Genomic DNA, 18,852 nt, shown 5'->3' with positions numbered 1-18,852 from the left:
TACAAAGAAGTATAAATTCTGAATTCCAGCTGGTAGAATTGTTTTTTGCAGTGGTAACAGTGAGTAAATCTGTATTTTCTGTATATTCTAGGATTGAGAAAATAAATCTATTATAGATAACCAATGCCACTGTCAGAGGAAGGGATTACAATTATGGAAAGTGCAAAGGCTACAAGCAACCTTGTGTAGTAACTGGAACTGGAAGTATCAGTGTGAACTCTGAGGTTTTAATGTGTATGGAGAGAAGTAGATACAGAAATTGGTACTGATATGCATGTACACACGTGTGCGCGCTCCTACCTCTGTATGATGAAAGGGCTTATAAACAATATGTGCAAAAGCCATGAGCACACCTAGCTTCCAGATGGTTTAAATTCTACCCCTCACTGAAAAGATCAAGGCCTCCTTGAAGACAAGGCTGATTCTAGGGCTGGGGCTGGAAAAGCAGGAAATTTACTGTGCCAGAAATTAAGAAATTGCTCAGAGAGAGGCTTCCCAGGTGGCGCAGTGGTTAAGAATCCGCCTGCTAATGCAGGGGACACGGGTTTGAGCCCTGGCCCGGGAAGATCCCACATGCTGCAGAACTAAGCCCAGGCGCCACAGCTACTGAGCCTGCGCTCTAGAGCCTGCTTGCTGCAACTACTGAGCCCGCATGCCTGGAGCCCATGCTCTGCAACAAGAGAAGCCACCACAGTGAGAAGCCCGCGCACCACAATGGAGAAGCCCCTGCTCGCTGCAACTAGAGAAAGCTTGCGTGCAGCAACGAAGACCCAACACGGCCAAAAATAAATTAAAAGAAAAGAAATTGCTCAGAGAATACGAGGAACATGTCAGAAGGACACAAGACCCTGCTTGAAGGGACTCCCACCGGCCAAACTGGGGACAATCTGAGCATCAAAATAAATGATGCTAACAGTTTACAGCCCACTTAAGAAGAATCCATGAATCCACACTAATATAAATGAATACACAAATGGGAGAAAAGTAAAAACTCTTCCTTATAGTAGAATGCTGACTAATAAATGTAGAAAGAATGATGGAATTATAAAATTACCACTTGGCAAAAATCATAGTAATAATCATAGTAATAATTGATTCTGGAAAGAATTACTAAAAATTGCTAAAACTAACGTGAAAGTTTGATGAGAGAAGAATATTTACAGTGTCAAAGTATTTTCGACAAGATACTTATTTTTACAAAAGGCAACATAGTAACCTGATAGTGGAGGAACCTAGCAGACACCACCTTCACCAAGTTATCATCACCAGGAACACTGACACCACACACCACGTGCCTCTGGAAATGCTGCACCTAGGACGCCCAGCTTCTGTGGGACTCCTGCGGGACCCTGCAGCCCCAGCCTATGGAAACACTGACAAACCCAAATGTGGAGGACAGTCAGCCAAACAAACGGAACTGCACGCTTTAGTAAATGTCAAGGTCCTAAAAGACAAAGACTGAGGAACTATTCCAAATTTAAGGAGAATGAAGAACAGCTATATGCAATTCACAACCCCGGACTGAATCCTGGACCAGGAAAAAATTTTTCTTCCTTTTTTGCTAAAGTGGACATTAGCACAATTGGTGAAATTTAACTAAAGTCTACAGATCAGATACTAGCATTTTATCAATGTTCATTTCCAGATGTTATCCTTGTACTATGGTTATAAGAGAATGGTCTTGTTTTTTAAGGAAATACACACTGAAATATTCAGCAATAAAGGAGGATTAGCTCTACAATTTACACTTAAACAGATCAAGAAAAAAATTATGTACTTCTGGGGGCTTCCCTGGTGGCTCAGTGGTTAAGAATCCGCCTGCCAATGCAGGGGACACAGGTTTGAGCCCTGGTCCAGGACAATCCCACATGCCATGGAGCAACTAAGCCCATGTTCCACAACTACTGAGCCTGTGCTCTAAGAGTCTGTGAGCCACAACTACTGAGCCCGTGTGCCACAACTACTGAAGCCCACGCGCCTACAGCCCGAGCTCTACAACAAGAGAAGCCACCGCAATGGGAAGCCCGCGCACCACAACGAAGAGTAGCTCCCGCTCACCGCAACTAGAGAAAGCCTGTGCACAGCAACAAAGACCCAACGCAGCCAATTAATTAATTAATTAATTAAAACAAAAAGAAGTAGAAAGAGAAGGTACAGAGTAGGAGAATATATGTACAACACATATAAATGACAAAGGGTTCACATCTAGAATAGGTAAAGAATGATAAATCAGTACAAAGAAACACACTGCACCACCTCAGCCACTAGGACGGCTACTACCAAAAAACAGAAAAAACAAGTGCTTGCAAGGATTAGCAGAAGGGGAACCCTTGTGCACTCTTGGTGGGAATATAAAATGGTGCAGCTGCTGTGGAAAACAGTATGGTCGTTCTTCAAAAATTAAACATCAAACTACCATACAACCCCACAATTCCACTTCTGGGTATATACCCAAAAGAATTGAAAGCAGGGTCTCTAAGAGATATTTGTACACCCATGTTCACAGCTATTATTCACAATAGCCAAAAGGTAGAAGCAACCCAAGTATCGCTGATGGAAGCATGGATAAACAAAGTGTGATCTATACATACAGTGGAGTATTATTCAGCCTTAAAAAGGAAGGAAATTCTGCAATATGCTACAACATAGATGACTCTGAAGACATTTTGCTACGGTAAATAGGCCAGTCACAAAAAGACAAATACTGTGTAATTCTGCTCATATGAAGTACTCAGAGTAGTCAGACTCACAGAGACAGAGAGTGGAATGGTGGTTGCCAGGAACTGGGAGGAGGAGATGGGGAGTTAAGTGTTCAATGGAGACTAGGAAAATGAAAAAGTTTTGAAGATGGACGGTGGTGACAGTTACTCAGCAATGTGAAGGTACTTAATGCCACAAAACGGTACACTTAACAATGGTTAAGATGATAAATGTTATGCGTGTTTTACCACACACACACACAAAAGTTGAGGAAAAACAGACACCACAGTAAAAATATGGGCAAGTGATTTGAACAGGCACTTCACATAAGAGAATATCTAAATGTCCACTAAACACTTAAAAATAAGACATGAAAAGGTGCTTAATCTCATTGCTAACAACGCAAATGCAAATTAAACCCACTTTATAACACCTCTATGAATGGTTACAATGAAAAGAGTAATGTAAGTGCAGGTGAGGATGTGGGGCATCCCAGAGTTAACCCCTTTGGGAAATGACTGGCCATCTACCTATGAAAGGTGAATGCCATGCACCTTACAACCCAGCAATTTCACTCCTGGTTATGGAGTCAACAGAAATGGGTGCACCTGCGTATAAAAGACGTGTGTAGGATGTTCATAACAGTACTATGACTAATAGCCCCAAAGGAAACTCCAGATAGATGTCCATCAAGGGCAGAAGAGGTGTATGGCTTGTGGACATTCCACGGTTAGTAATCAGCAAGGAGGAGCTGCTTACACATGAATGTATATACAAAACAGACAGACTCACAGACACAGAAAACAAACTTATGGTTACCAAAGGGGAAGGTGGCGGGGGGGTGGATAAATTAGGAGTACAGGATTAACAGATACACACTACTATACATAAAATAAGATAAGCAACAAGGGTTTACTACAGTGCAGGGAACTATAATCAATATTTTTTAAGACCTATAATGGAAAATAATCTAAAAATATATATAATATAGCTGAATCACTTTGTTGTACACCTGAAACTAACACAATATTGTAAATCAATTATACTTCAATTAAGAAAAAAAAAAAAGGGAGGAGCTGCTGCTATAGGCAACAACAGAGATGAATATCATGACCTAAACAGAGTTAAGGAAACCAGACACACATGAAAAGAACTTCATGTTCAATTACATCTATATAAAGATCCAAAACAGGCAAAATGAATCTTGGGGGCTAGAAGTTAGGGTGGTAGTTACTTCCGGAGAGGAAGGAAAGGGCAGTGATGAAGGAGGCACAGAGGGGTCGGGGGGGAGGCCACTGAGGTGCAGGCAGGCTCTGCTTCCTGACCTGGCTGATGGCCCAGGGTACATTCACCCCTCACTAAGCCCAACACAGATGCTTTGTGAACTTCTCTGGGTGTATGTTCTACTTTATCAGAAAAGTAAAAACAAAACAAGAAACAACTCTGCACTTTCCAATTTGCCTTTTACATGAAGGTACTTGGCAGGCTCTGATATTTTTTCTGTTTTAATTTTTGTTACACAGTTCTATAAATACATGTGTATTCCCACATGTAAACATCCCCCATCAGCAACAGTCAAAAAAAATGAAATTGATGAAGGAATAGATTTTTCGCCTACTTTTTAATAACAGGTACAAAACACAATCATTTGGTAAAAACATACAGATACAAATAACGAAATAATACAACCAAAGAATACAGCTTCTCCAGGTAAGGTCCAAGTTTCACAGTCTGCATCTCCACCTCATATTTTAAGATTAGTTTAAAATTTCTACCTTCCAGGTTTCAGAGATGGATTACTCAGTCAAACTGTGAACTTTTTTTTTTTTTTTTGCGGTATGTGGGCCTCTCACTTTTGTGGCTTCTCCTGTTGCGGCGCACAGGCTCCGGACGCACAGGCTCAGCGGCCATGGCTCACGGGCCTAGCCGCTCCGTGGCATGTGGGATCTTCCTGGACCGGGGCACGAACCCACGTCCCCTGCATCAGCAGGTGGACTCTCAACCACTGCGCCACCAGGGAAGCCCCTGTGAACTAACTTTTACACTGAAAAGGTATGATCACAAATCATCATTGAGAATCATCAATTATTTAGATAAACCCTAACTTATTAACTCTCATCTATCAAGTTTTAGAAAAAAGTATCCCCAGGACAATGAAAAAGTGTACTACTTCTAAAGGATTAAGTGTGGACAGCCAAAAAGTGCAGGCATGTAGGAGACCACCTCTACCTGGAAATAACCCTCTCTGCTGGCTGTGACAAAGAAGAATGACCCACACACACAGAGGCCCAAGCCAGATGTTACAGCTACTCACAGAAATGGGACCAATTTCCTCCAAACATGCTGTGAACAGCCATAGTGCTTCTTTTCATGTTTACAGAAGCTCCATTCAGACTCAAAAAGGTCCTCCCCTACATCTCACTAGATCTAGCTACAAACAACATTTGAAATGAGAGGTAAAGAAACACATATCCTTGGGGATTCCCTGGAGGTCCAGTGGTTAGGACTCGGTGCTTTCAATGCCAGGGCTGGGTTCAATCCTTGGTTGCAGCCAAGAAAAGAAACACATATCCCTGCACCCTGCCGAGTGTAAGAAAAGTGTTGGTGTTATGTGAATCCTGCGCGGTGACAGACACGGTGTGGGTGTCCACGAGAGTGGATGTGTGGACACGGTGTCTCAATGATTAAAAGCCAAATGCTTCATTCTTCTGGCAATCATCAAGGCTCCATCAGTTACAGAATTCAAGTTGTGGGAAGTGACCATATGCTGGAGAAGCACAGTGAAATATGGAAACTTATAAAAATAAAATAACACAAGTTTGTGGGTTCCCTAGGTCCTTTCGCTTTTTCCAATTTTTCTATCATTTTCACTATTTTCTTCTTTCCCTCTTACTCTAATTTCTATTCAATGACTTTTTCCCCCTCCTTTTTTAAGTAAAGCACTTGCTCCAGTTGAGGTAAAGTGTTCCCAAATAGTTTCACCTCTTCTATGACCCTCCCCACTCCACACACACACACACAGAGAAATACTTAAATCAGCCAACTCACCAAAGCCAAAGCCATGGACAGCTGGCACAAAGCAGGGATACGGTTTTGCCTTACAATGAAGAAGTACTCACTGCTCAAGACTAGGCTGCCATCGACTCAGGATACATGCTTTGGAAGACCAGACATGCTGCTCAGGACACGCTCCGGAGTGAACCTCAGAGACACTGCCTGCCAGCGAGGAGGAGGCAACAAGGCAGGCAGTAGTGCACACCCCGTGCCAACGCTTCAGCCTGCTCCTCCAGCCCCATAAGTCACGGGTCGCCCAGGCACACAGGCACTCCACTCTGAAAACAGGCGAGCAACTGAGTGAACAGCTGAGGCAGAAAATACCAGCTTTCTTACACGAGAGAGAGGCAGCACTGCCACCAAGGAAATTGCTCAGCGTGCTGATTCAGACTAACGGAAGTAGGGTAAAGGTCTACTCCTGGTATCACCCTCCAGGCCGCAGGATGACACCCAGCTGCTCATCAGGGATGTAGCAAGGAGAAAATCTGGTGGCATCTCCAAGCCCACAGAGTAAGTCTGCATTCAGTTTCGACAACCCTGGAATAGAAAAACCAGCATTTCCTGCTAGATCTTTCAACACATATAAGGAAGTCCCTCATCAGCTGTTCCTGTGAGGTGCTTCTTAAAATAATTGTCACATCTGTAAAGCCTTTCCTGGACAAAAGGCTTCTGAACAGATCGCGTTTCAGGTACTTCTTGGTTCCCCCCTATCAGACGAGCAAAAACTCTCTCCAGGTCTTCTCCATAGAGTCAAAGTTTCTACCCCAAAACACCAAACCTCAAAACAAGCAAGCAAAGAACAAATAAGTGAATTCTGGACTGAGAAAGACCGGAAGAAGACCATGTGCATTTCTGTCCAGTGAATCTAAGACTTGACCAGCAGAAAAATGGCCCAGAGTCATCTCAACACAGACACTGAGAACACCCATGGGAAGCCTGCTACTGTCAATCAATCCTGAGCTGCAGGAAGTTTCCAGAGCTAACCAGGAAAAACTCTACTGCCAGTCCCTTACAAAGTCCTTGCTGTGAGCCAGGCCCTGCACCATCCTCTTTCCTACACCCTCACTTCCATCCTGACTGCAGCCCTAGGATGCAATGCCCAGCCTGGGCCTGTCTGCTCCCGAAGCCTGGGATCTAACGTACCACTACCCTTTACTAACAAAAACTAAACTAGCCTCTAAAGAAAGGAGTGTAACAAGAAAACTAGTTATGCTCTGACTAAATTAATATCACCCAATTTTGCCTGGGATTAACACTGGATCAGTTGTCAAAAAACAAGTAACCGTTTATGGTAACAGTGTAGGGGGATGGGTGGGAATAAAAACTCCTGTTCAGGGGTTTCAGGAATGTCATACTGGCCATCCTTTAAGACCTCATGCACATGCTCTTTTCATTAAGCCTTCTCGGGCAGAAACAATATTTTCCTACTTGAAACTGTTTACGCTACTCTCCTGCTCTCCCAGGGCATCTGACTTTTTCACTTGTATTTTAGTTGTTCGTGCCAGTGACTTGCCTCCATCCTTTCCTCCACAAGCTCCTTGAAGGCAGGCTCTCCCACACCGGCACAGCGATTTGCTCACAAGTAAGCCTGCTACTTGGTTTCATTCGTAAAGACCGACCAAACACCAATTAAGTCCACCACAACGTGAACTCTCTTTGAAGAGGGTGAATCCTAAATAACGTTTATGTGATAAATCAAACATCATATGAAGACTCACTCCTCCTACAATTCATCACATATTTAAACACAACCACGTAAATACCTTTGACAACGAAGCTGCTGTTCCAGGTTTTATGAGTTTGCCTCCTGCAGATGCTGAAGAGCTGTTTTCGGGTTTCGTTTTGTCTGCTGTTTGCGCTTTGCTTATCCCAGACACCTTAGGCACTGAGCCAACACTCCTGCTTGTTTTCTTCATTCTGGGCTGCCTCTTCGTAATGCATTTACAAGCAAATCTGTGGAGATAAATGGAGATAAATTATACTGAGAACAAAACTGTAAGAAAGCTCTCTAAAAATTTGTTTTTGAAGGATCTTACCATGAACTAAATAAAAATGTTTGAAAGCTAGATGTCGCTACAGAAAATAAAGGATGAAAAATTCTTAGACTTATTAATCAGAATGCACCCTGTTTTCAAGGCTTCCTTCTTGAACACTAACTTGAAATTATTTTCTACATTCTAGTTCTCTCAGTAAAAACAATAACGCACAGTACATTTAGTGAAGCAATAATCATCCTGGCACTTGAGAATGAGCCACTTTGCAGGTCTCTAAGGTGAGCACACTTTCCAAATTATCCAGCACAGTCCTAACTTCAAATATTTGTTGTGATATTTCCACATAAACCAGCAAAACAGCCCAGAAACTCCAACATTCAGGATCTAAATATATTTCCCAGTATATCTCTTTTATCAAGAGGAAGCATCAAAATGCCTTATAAGAATATAAGCCTCAATATTTGGTTCAGAAAGTAAGGGCACTCTTTTACAACCTTAAAACCATGACAGCAAACCTTTCGCCTAAGTGGAACAGACTCAATTTCAAGCTTAGAGGACCTGGAATAACACTGGCCACACACAGAACTACGGCCAGAAAAACCCTTCAACATACCTCTATCAGCTGAGCTAGAAAAGCAGTCTCTACCGTAGTATCATGTTTGGAAAGACACATTGGCCTGGTCTGGGTAAAGTAAATAATACGACTAACAAAAATGAAAGCCTACTGTGAACGTAAGGAAGTTTATGTACGATGACGCTGAGAAACTACACTGAGCACAAAAAAGAAGTTGGTCTATTTTAGGAAGATTTCTACACACTAATAAAAATAAAGAGAAACTTACAGAATAGCCTTTTGGAAAAGAAAAGGCTCGTTCCAATAGCTTCAATGAACACTTCACCTAGACTGTATTCGAACGCTCCAGATTTATCTTGCCTGACGTAACACAAACTGTACCAACTGGTTTGGTGGCAGAACAGTGAGACAGGGCAAAGGGGGCTCCGCTCCACCCTCACCGTGATAAGGCCTCGGAGCAAAAAGAACACTGTTTTTGACACCAAGCAAAACACAGCGAGACCTCAGTCTCCTCTCCAGCCTTCTCCCAACTTCCTGGTTCTTCCTTCCAGAAAATGCTGTAATTGGTGACAATAAAATCACCCATCTGCTTGCCCTGAAGCCTTCTGCTTTCTACTTCCCTGTCCCATTGGAGCACTCAGCCCAGAGTTGGCACTCCCTCTAGTTTAGCTCCACCAAGCTGCTCCTTATAGGTTCCCAGAGGACACTGAAAATGACCAAGACAGACACGAGCGGCTTCCCACAACACGTGCACCACAGTTATGCTAATCCCTGCCAACTGGCAACTTTGTGCTTTTCTACCTGTAAAATTAAGGAATTAGATTGGACCCATCACTAAGTTGATTTTGTAGAAAAATCAAGTTCCTAAGAACCTTTCCTTCAACGTCTCACTTTCCCTTTGTATTTATCTTTTTTCTAAGTCTCATATCTTGTAAATGGCTCCCCAAAGTTTCTTTCTTCTCTGCTCCAAATTCCACGCCTGCACTCCTTCCTACACTACTCAGACCCTCTCCCATTCTGTGCCTACTCCTCCAGCTGCTGTCAAATTAACTTTTTCTAGACCAGCACAATCCAACAGAACTTACTGCAACTATGAAAATGTTTGGTATCCATCTGTGCTATCCGAAATACAGTAGCCACTAGCTACTTGGGGCTGTTGAGCACTTGAAATGTGGCTAGTGTGACTGAGGAACTAAAATTTAAATTTTAATCTTTTTAAAAATAAAGTTACATGGTAGACACCATACTGGACAACGTAACAGACTGTCCCTTTCCTGCTGCTGTCTCTGTCCCAGAGTTAAAACCTAATGAACTACCACTTCCCTCCCACCAGGGTGGCTATAATCAAAAAGATATATGGTCACAAATGTTAGAGAGGATGCGGAATAATTGGAAGAGTCAAGCACTGCTGGCACAAATGCAAAATGGTGCAGCCACTTTGGAAGATAGTCTGGCAGTTCCTCAAGTGGTTAAACACAGAGTTACTAGGACTTGCCTGGTGGCACAGTGGTTAAGAATCCGCCTGCTGGGCTTCCCTGGTGGCTCAGTGGTTAAGAATCCGTCTGCCAATGCAGGGGACACTCAAGCCCTGGTCCAGGAAGATCCCACAGGCCGCGGAGCAACTAAGCCCATGCACCACAACTACTGAGCCTACGCTCTAGAGCCTGCGAGCCACAACTACTGAGTCCTCGTGCCACAACTACCAAAGCCCACACGCCTAGAGCCCATGCTCCGCAACAAGAGAAGCCACTGCAATGAGGAGCCCATGCAACGCAAGTAAGAGTAGCCCCCACTCGCCACAACTAGAGAAAGCCCGCACGCAGCAACGAAGACCCAACGCAGCCATAAATAAATAAATAAATTTATAAAAAATAATAAAATAAAATAAATACAAATTTTGACACGTAACTGTTCAAGCCAGACTATACTAGGAATAAAACAGTCAGAAATGAACAGCTCTAAGCTGAATCACTGTGAATCTGACAGTTACAGTGTTGACTTGGGCACGAGGTCCTGGCAACTCAGATACATGCCATCTCCATGCACGCTCTCCAGAATGTGATTTTCTAAAAGCGGGAACCACGCTTGGTGTGACGGCTCATCTTATGCCAACCTGACTGAGCTGCAGGGCACCCACACATTTTGTCAAACAGTATTCTGGGTGTGAGGGTGTTTCTGATGGAGATTAATGATTGAATTCATATGCTGGGTGAAGCAGGTGTTCTCCCTAATGTGGGCAGGCCTCATCCAACTAATCGAAGACCTGAATAGAACAAAAAGGCTGGAGTCTGAGGGAACTCTTCCTGACTGACTTCTTGAGTTGGGATGTCAGTCTTTTCCTGGCTTTGGACTCCAACTCTCAGACTGGAACTTACGCTAGCGGCTCTCCGGGGGCCCCAGCCTACCAACTGCAGATCTTGGGACTCCTCAGCCCCCATATGCATGTGAGCCAACTCCTTATAATAAGGTTGGTTCCGTCCTATTGGTTCCATCTCTCTGGAGAACCCTAATGTACTTCCTAGCTGAGAACAAAACAATTTCCCCTCAATGTCTACAGTAACTACAACCCTGGAAAATTCCATATATACCAAAAAGTATGTTAAAAAAATGCTTTCTTTGTGTAAGATGGAATAAGATTCTAGGCTCAGTCATAAACAGGTTTTTTTTTTCTATCCACATAAATTATTCAGCAAGATATTCCAAAGTTTTGCAGATCTCAGGATAAGTTTTCATTCTGCAGAACTGTCACTTCATTGAGTCTAGACTTCCAGGGCCCCTACCTATTAAATATCAACAGTCTCCACCAACCATTGAGACAGTCAAAAAAGCTTCCACAATTTTCTAAAATGACCCCTATTAAGGACAAGGATCCTCCAGAACAGGTGATAATTCACCAGAGACCTTGGTCCCCCACATCAGGTTAAGGAGCAGGAATCGTTGGCCCAGACCCTCCCTGGAGCCCCAGGCCTGGGAGAGATGCAGAGTGGAGGGAGAGGACAACACAGCATGCAGCACTTCCAGGGTCTGACTGCGAAAAGGAGTGCGATGGAAGTTACCACTACGCCTCCCCGGCCCGCACGAGGGTGTCACATAGGCACCCACCACAACCTCTAGTCCAGTGAAATCAAGGTGTGGGGGGGAAGAAAAAGTAGCTCTCCTCACAAAAACAGGATGGATGCTGTCTCTCTACATATGCTAAGAATAATCTCAAATAACAATAATCCAAGGAGTGTGTCACATGTATTTCTCAAATAATATTTCTTAAGATATTAAATATTTCTTAAACTAAAAACATCGAAATATATGCACTGCTCCCCAAATAGGGAAAGACACTGAAGGCCGCAAGCCCCTCCCATGGACAGGCATCATGCCCCAGCTGCGCCACACCCAGCACAGGTCCCTGAATCCCCACAGGTGGGCGCTGATGATGTAACTCTCCCTGGGTCAACCATTCTTTAGTGACAGTAGTCTCAATCCAAACCCCTCACCCTGCCCGCCAATCCATATGGCCTCCAATGCAACCATACACAAGCACTTCCTCAGAAACCGGCAATTTTTATCTCAATGAAGATTTCACAAGAGATGAACAAAATGTAACAACACTAAAATTATACTGCTCAATCTGCCCCTTCTAGACTTACTACTTGTCCTATCAGTCAGTGCTGGTACTCTTGACCAATATCTTTCATTTTGAAGGTGCTAATTACCATGTTATTTAATATAAAACCGACCTTCTGGATAGATTTTAGAAAACTTATTACCAGGTCTAAATCAGTATGTATTATGTTACAGCTGTAAAAGTAAAAACCTTAGCTATAATCATATTCATTTATAGAGGGCTGCTACTTTTTTATTTAAAATAATTGTTAGGCAAGGGCAGAGGCACAACTGCTCTCATTTACACAAATAAGCTTGCATTCAGTGTGAAGGCTGCAGTCTGGGTGGCTGGACCTCTTACCAGGATGTCCCAGTACAGGATTTACAGCTCCAGAAGCCCTGCCTAAAGCTAATTACATAGCCGCAGCCACACAGGAAGCTTGAGTTTCCTTTACATGTATAAGGAGGTCACATAAGGAAAACAAAGGGCCATCTCTTACCTTCCACACATGGCAGGTAAAATACTATCTAAAAATCAAACTACAGACTCTTAAAAATGGAAAATATCTTGGAGGCCGCTTATAGGAAACCCCACATGGAGCACCACTGACAAAAAATGGAGCATACTGACTACTAAGTTAGGAAGCAAGTCATTACTTAACAGTCACTGAACACTTATTTTGTGCCAAGACAAGCCAAACGCCAATTCTCTGGGAATCTAGTGAAACAAGGATAAATAAATAGATGGACATCCTAAGCTGATTAAGACAAAAATACCTATCTTCCAGGGGCTCACAGTCTAGGGGAAGAATGAGGTGCATAAGTGAACAGGTCTCCATCCTTGATGAACCTACTGCAAACATGAGGGACATACATGTACAGGGTATGGGGAGAGCAGGGGGACATCGTCCCTGGTTCTGCCCTTGCAGAACAGGGAGGGAGGTACAGGTCAGAGGTTTAAGAAAGCACGGGCCCCCTGAAGACCTGGGCCTGCTCAAACAGAGAAACGTCACAGTGACGACCAGCGGGGAAGGGTTTCGGTCTGACACACAGCACTGAGGACTGAAGGCAGTGCCGCCCTGATTGGATGTGTCCTTCCTAAAGAGAAACCTGGTGCTGCAGAGGATGGACTGAAGGACACCATATGGGGGCTCAGGGAGAGGGGCCAGAAGGGCATCTCCTTCCCTGCAACTCCTTTCCTCTGACCTGAATCTGAGAGCCATACTCAAAGGTACCCTCAGCCCACAGCTCTCCCAGGATCTGAGGACCAGCACAGCACTTTGATAAGTCTGCCCTTCCCCCCCGTCGGTCTGAGAGTCTCCAGCCCCTACTCCAGACTTCGCACACCTGTGCCATTGGCACAGACAGGAGGAGGACCTGGTCTGCAAGCACAGCATCCAGCCGACTATTACTTTCTCCATCTAGACACTGAACTTCTCAACTTAATCTAAGAAAAAACCCTGTTTGGCCAGGAGCTACCAGAGGCTCCTCCAGAGTTCATAGTTACCTAACACTACAAAGCCTCTTTCACACAAACTGCTGCTAAGCTGCTTTTCTCTGATAACATTTTATTATGAAAATTTTCAAACACACAGAAACGTTAAAGAAACTGAACAGTAAACACTCCACTTTTCTCCATTTCATAGTTGTGCAATTTATATTCTGAAAAAGTTTACACCTGTATCTGTTAAAATTATCATTTGGTCAAATTCAGCTTAAGGTCCAGCCTTTGAGATATTTTTAAATATTTTTTTTTTTTTGCGGTACGCGGGCCTCTCTCACTGCTGTGGCCTCCCCCGTTGCGGAGCACAGGCTCCGGACGCGCAGGCTCAGCAGCCATGGCTCACGGGCCCAGCCGCTCCGCGGCATGTGGGATCTTCCCGGACCGGGGCACGAACCCGTGTCCCCTGCATCGGCAGGCGGACTCTCAACCACTGCACCACCAGGGAAGCCCTATTTTTAAATTTTGACTTCAATTTGAAACCCATTAGTTCTTCTCTAAAAAGCACTGTCTTCGATCTTAAGTCACTTGTCCAACCAGGATCCTGACCTACAATAAAAGGCTGAATTCTAAGGAATCTCAAAGGTACCTCCTGACTCCAAAATCCTAATACGCCTCACGCAGCTGATGGTAATGTTACAAGTAGAGAACAGAGCGGTGAACAGGCTCTGCGATGTGTCACCACACCCCCACCCGACCCCGGGCCTCAGAACAGCAGCACAGCACTGAACTTCAAGTCAGGAGAGCTGGGTTCACACTCCAGCTTTGCCACACAAGCTGTGACTGCAGGCAAATCACTTCATCACTTCATATGTTTGCAAATGTTTCCTCTCCTATAAAGAGGAGCTGATAAAACCTAATTTATAGTTATTGTACAAAATAACATGTGTAGACCAAGAAAGAGAACAAAAACCCCAACACACTCATTCCAGAAGTTTTTTCACCAGGGCTCAAAGGTCAGAAAAATGGTGCAACAATCCAAGAGCAGGGATGGCAATTTCTTTCAGTGATTCAGAAACTCCACCCTCCCCAACCATCCACCCATGAAAAACACACGAATCAAGTTTCAGAAATAATGCCAAAAGGACCTTAAGAATTTATCTTAACTGTCATTATATTGCAACAAGAAGGCTCCTCCCTGAGCAAAGGAGAACACAGATTGTCCTGGAAACCACGAAGGAGCTCTGAGGCCATCCCTCACCAAGAAGCACCTTCAGCCCTGGCAAAGTGCGGGACAGGAGCCCTTGGTGTTAACTACAGGGGTGGTCCCTAATCCTCCCACCTGTAGACACACAAGAATCCCGATGGGTCACCACTTCTTCCTTTGAACTCCTCTATGCACCTCCTATTCACCTCCAAGTAGAATCATTTGTCCCCTCTGTTACACTAAATGTATTGCTATTTAAAACTATTTAAATGGAATTGTGGGGACTTCCCTGGCGGTCCAGTGGTTAAGACTCTGGGCTTCCACTGCAGAGGGCACAGGTTGATCCCTGATCATCAGGGAACTGAGATCCCACATGCTGGGTGGAGCAGCCAGAAAAAAAAAAAAAAAAAGGAATTGTTATTTTATTGATAACTTATAAATCCACTGTGCTTTTTTTACAGTATCTGGAGACTGCCCCACCCACCATGTCTGTTCAAATCTGTATCCCTCGGCAAGTTACTTAACCTCTCTGAAATCTCAGTTTCCTCATATGTAAAATGGGCTGGTAATAATACTACCTTCCTTATAAGGATTTTGGGAGGATTAAAGGAAATAATGAACCTAAAGTGCTTAGCAGGGTGGCCCACAGTAATGATGACATAAATGTGAGCTATCGTAGTCTATAACAACACACTGCATGCCCCAAGTATGACTAATGCCTTATTAAAATAAAAGCAGCAACTCAAAAGACACTCTGTCAGACAAACCCTTCATAAAGAATGACTAAAGATTATTTTTACTCACTACTTCATTTAATTATACACTGTGGCACACAGATGTCAACAAACAACACTTGCTTCTGGTTCTTTCCCACTGAAAATTACGTATCAGGAAACACTGAAAATATATGGTAGGGAGTTCCCTGGAACGCTAATCAGGAGACCTGGATTGTGGCTCAGGCCTGGCATGCCTTCATGACCCCAAGCAAGTCATGCGAACTCTGTGAGCCTTGTTTATAGGCGAGGAGGATGGATTAGGATCACTCAAAAATTCAAATATTCTATTTCACAATTTATACCTCAAGAACCAGGAATGAAAACTTTTTTAAAAAAGGAAATTGCTTATTAGCTATGATGTTTTTATGTTATATATTGATAATATCCTACTAAAATTCAAAAAAAGGTTTCAATCCAAGCAACCTAAATACATTTATCTCTTATTTCATAAACTCCATATTCAAAATGTAGGGATCATATTAAAATTTTAAATTAAGAAGAGACTAAAACACTGAGAAGGAATCACACTGTCAAGGGAAAATTGAAATTTAGCAAACTAAATTGGAGTGTGGGGCTTCCCTGGTGGCGCAGTGGTTAAGAATCCACCTCCCAATGCAGGGGACATGGGTTTGAGCCCTGGTCCGGGAAGATCCCACATGCTTCGGAGCAACTAAGCCATGCACCACAACTACTGAACCGCATGCCACAACTACTGAAGCCCGTGCGCCTAGAGCCCGTGCTCCACAACAAGAGAAGCCACCACTATGAGAAGGCTGCGCATCTCAACGAAGAGTAGCCTCCACTCGCTGCAACTAGAGAAAGCCTGTGCCCAGCAACAAAGACCCAACACAGCCAAAAATAAATAAATTAATTAAATTAATTAAAATAAATAAATAAGTCTGTAAGTAAAAGTTGCTACTAAATGGATCAAAACCAATAACCAATTGATAAAATCACGACTTCTACAAAACCAAACAAAACGTTGAAAAGAAATTCAATAAGAAATGTTTTAATTAAATAAATCATAATGCAATAGACTTCTTATACTGAATTCCTCAACATATACATTTTTTTTAAACTTTCTTATTGTGAATTGCAACACACTACCAGAAAGTGCGTTTAAAGGTGTACATTTTAAAGATAGACTTGGAGTGGACTCCACTGAAAAAGGCAAGGCTTACTCAGACAAAAGTCTGAGCTTTGCCAGGTCAAAACACTGCACATGTGAAAGTGGGCGTGTAATTCAAGGTGCAAGAGACAGAGACATGAAGGAGAGGGGCCAGGGAGATGCCTTCGGGCATGTGATTCTGTGCTTAGCCTGAATCTAAATACAAAAGTCCATTACTGCTCAAAATACTTCCATGCTTACTGACTAAGGAGCTTACTGGAAATTTTTAAAAGCTTATTTTTTAATGTCCATTTTTAAATGAAGTATAGTTGCTGTACAACATTATTTAAGTTACAGACGTACAATAGTGATTCACAATTTTTAAAGGTTATACTCCATTTATACTTATAAAATATTGGCTAGGGCTTCCCTGGTGGTGCAGCAGTTGAGAGTCCGTCTGCCGATGCAGGGGACACGGGTTTGTGCCCCGGTCCGGGAAGATTCCACATGCCGCGGAGCGGCTGGGCCCGTGAGCCATGGCCGCTAAGCTTGCGCGTCTGGAGCCTGTGCTCCACAACAGGAGAGGCCACAGCAGTGAGAGGCCCGCGTAACGCAAAAAAAAAAAAAAAAAAAATTGGCTATACTTCCCATGTTGCACAATATATCCTTGCAGCTTACTTTATACCTAACAGTTTGTACCTCCTTACCCCGCTACCCCTATATTGCCCCTCCCCCATCCCTCTCCCCACTGCTAATCAGTGCTTTGTTCTCTATTATCTGTGTCTTTTAAATGTTTATTTTTATTATAACATGATGTCTTCTCATTTTTAAGACAGATTTTACTTCATGCCTAAAATTAGGGTGTGATTATCAACTAATGTGCACATTTAATATGGTGGTTCTACCTGCTCCCAGAAGCCAATGATGCAAACTCCGGCACTGAGGAAAGGCGGCCTTCAGAGGGACCTCTCCTTCACTTCCACCTCCAGCCCCACGTGTGCACTCCCCTCCAAACGCCCTTGTGGCCACAGAAGAAGGAAAAGGAAAAAGCAGTTCCTCTCCAACTTCCACCCCTTCCCCTCACAGCTACCTCCTCTCTGCCTGGCAACGCTGGGTGAAGGGAGCCTGGGGGCGAATCTACAGGAGAAGGTGCCCAAGTGGACACTGAAGTCGGCCAGAAGGAGGAGATGGCAAGCAGGGCCGACACAGCTCCAAGTGGAAGGACGGGGCAAAGTCAGACCTCACTGGAATGGGATAAAAAGTTGAGTAGGAGATGAAGGAAGAACGTTTCAAAAATTTGGCTTTGTGAAGGGCACAGAGTCAGAGGGTGATGAGGAGGGTGAGACACTTTGTTGATGTTGCTATTGTGTAAATGCCAGAGCAAGCTGCCTGGGGGAGGGCGGTGCTGCCCAGCACCAGCACATTTGATTCGAAACCACCCTATGTGCCTGGAAAGGAGGAAGAAACTGAGGCTACAGAAGTAAGGAGTTTGCCCAAAGTCTGAACTCTTTTCACTAAACCACAACTACTGATAGACAGGATACTAGAAAAAAAGAGTTAATTATCAGCAACAAAAATCCAAAAGCGCAATTCTATTTCCCACAGAAAAACCCACTCATACTAATTTATGATTTCTATTACTCTGCAAGATTTAACACAAGGAAATATTTAGAAACAACTAGAAGCTCCCTGCATTTTTCAAACTTAGAACCATAAGTCTTCTCCTTCTTACTGCTTTGAAAAAAATAACAACAACAACGAAAAAACCCTAATCTTATACTAGGACCTCTTTAGATCCATTTCTGGAGATCTTTTTAATACAAGGCGCTAAAAGGCCGTTAAACTACTGCTGATACTTAACATTCCAGACAAGTGACAAGGCTGGAAAAGGACAGCCTAAAAGAATTTCTGGCTATAGTACACAAATGGTTTTTCCAGATTTAGTCGAAAACAAATTGGTTCCCAAAGTTCAAACTCCCAGAATGCAAGAAATTTTGAGTCTCCTCTCCTTCTTCAGCCATATTTACAAAAAGAAAATGTTTATTCATGGCCCCTTCAAACCATGGCTTTATGCTCAGATTTCTGGCAGGCAGTTACAAAATTGCACAATACTGTATTCATAAAATTAACTGTCAGCCATATTTTTAATTAAAAATATCAATTCAATGTATTTGTACATTTATAACAAACTGTGATCTGAAATACAAAATGAAACATTTTCTTTTGTTATTTTACTAATCATTCAAATGTAACAATGTAATAAACCCTTTAATAATAAGCTAAAAATTTTAGATTTGAGAAATGTTTTGCCAATGGCACAAAGAAAGTCTTTCCAAACTAAACAAGTTAAAACAGATTAGAATTTGAATTCAGTTTAATAAAAATTGAAATCTTTTTTCAA

At 43.1% G+C, this 18,852-nt stretch overlaps 1 protein-coding gene across 6 annotated transcripts in view; it reads right to left on the bottom strand.

Moving 5' to 3' along the window:
• Positions 1 to 18,852, bottom strand: part of SPECC1L (sperm antigen with calponin homology and coiled-coil domains 1 like) — a 121,416-nt gene that overhangs the window by 84,567 nt on the left and 17,997 nt on the right. For 4 of the 6 annotated variants that reach the window (XM_033837287.2, XM_033837288.2, XM_033837292.2 and 1 more), the window contains one exon: positions 7,518 to 7,707. In XM_033837287.2, coding sequence (XP_033693178.1) covers positions 7,518 to 7,670 — 153 coding nt within the window. In that variant the 5' untranslated portion in view covers positions 7,671 to 7,707. Of the gene's footprint in view, positions 1 to 5,748; positions 5,779 to 5,819; positions 6,033 to 7,517; positions 7,708 to 18,852 lie in introns of those variants that run through there. The other 2 variants (XM_033837294.2, XM_033837293.2) reach the window with 2 other exon arrangements.

Source organism: Tursiops truncatus, chromosome 13, assembly GCF_011762595.2.
Source record: "Tursiops truncatus isolate mTurTru1 chromosome 13, mTurTru1.mat.Y, whole genome shotgun sequence".
Classification (NCBI taxonomy): Eukaryota; Metazoa; Chordata; class Mammalia; order Artiodactyla; family Delphinidae; genus Tursiops; species Tursiops truncatus.
This window is presented reverse-complemented; position numbering and strand designations above follow the sequence as displayed.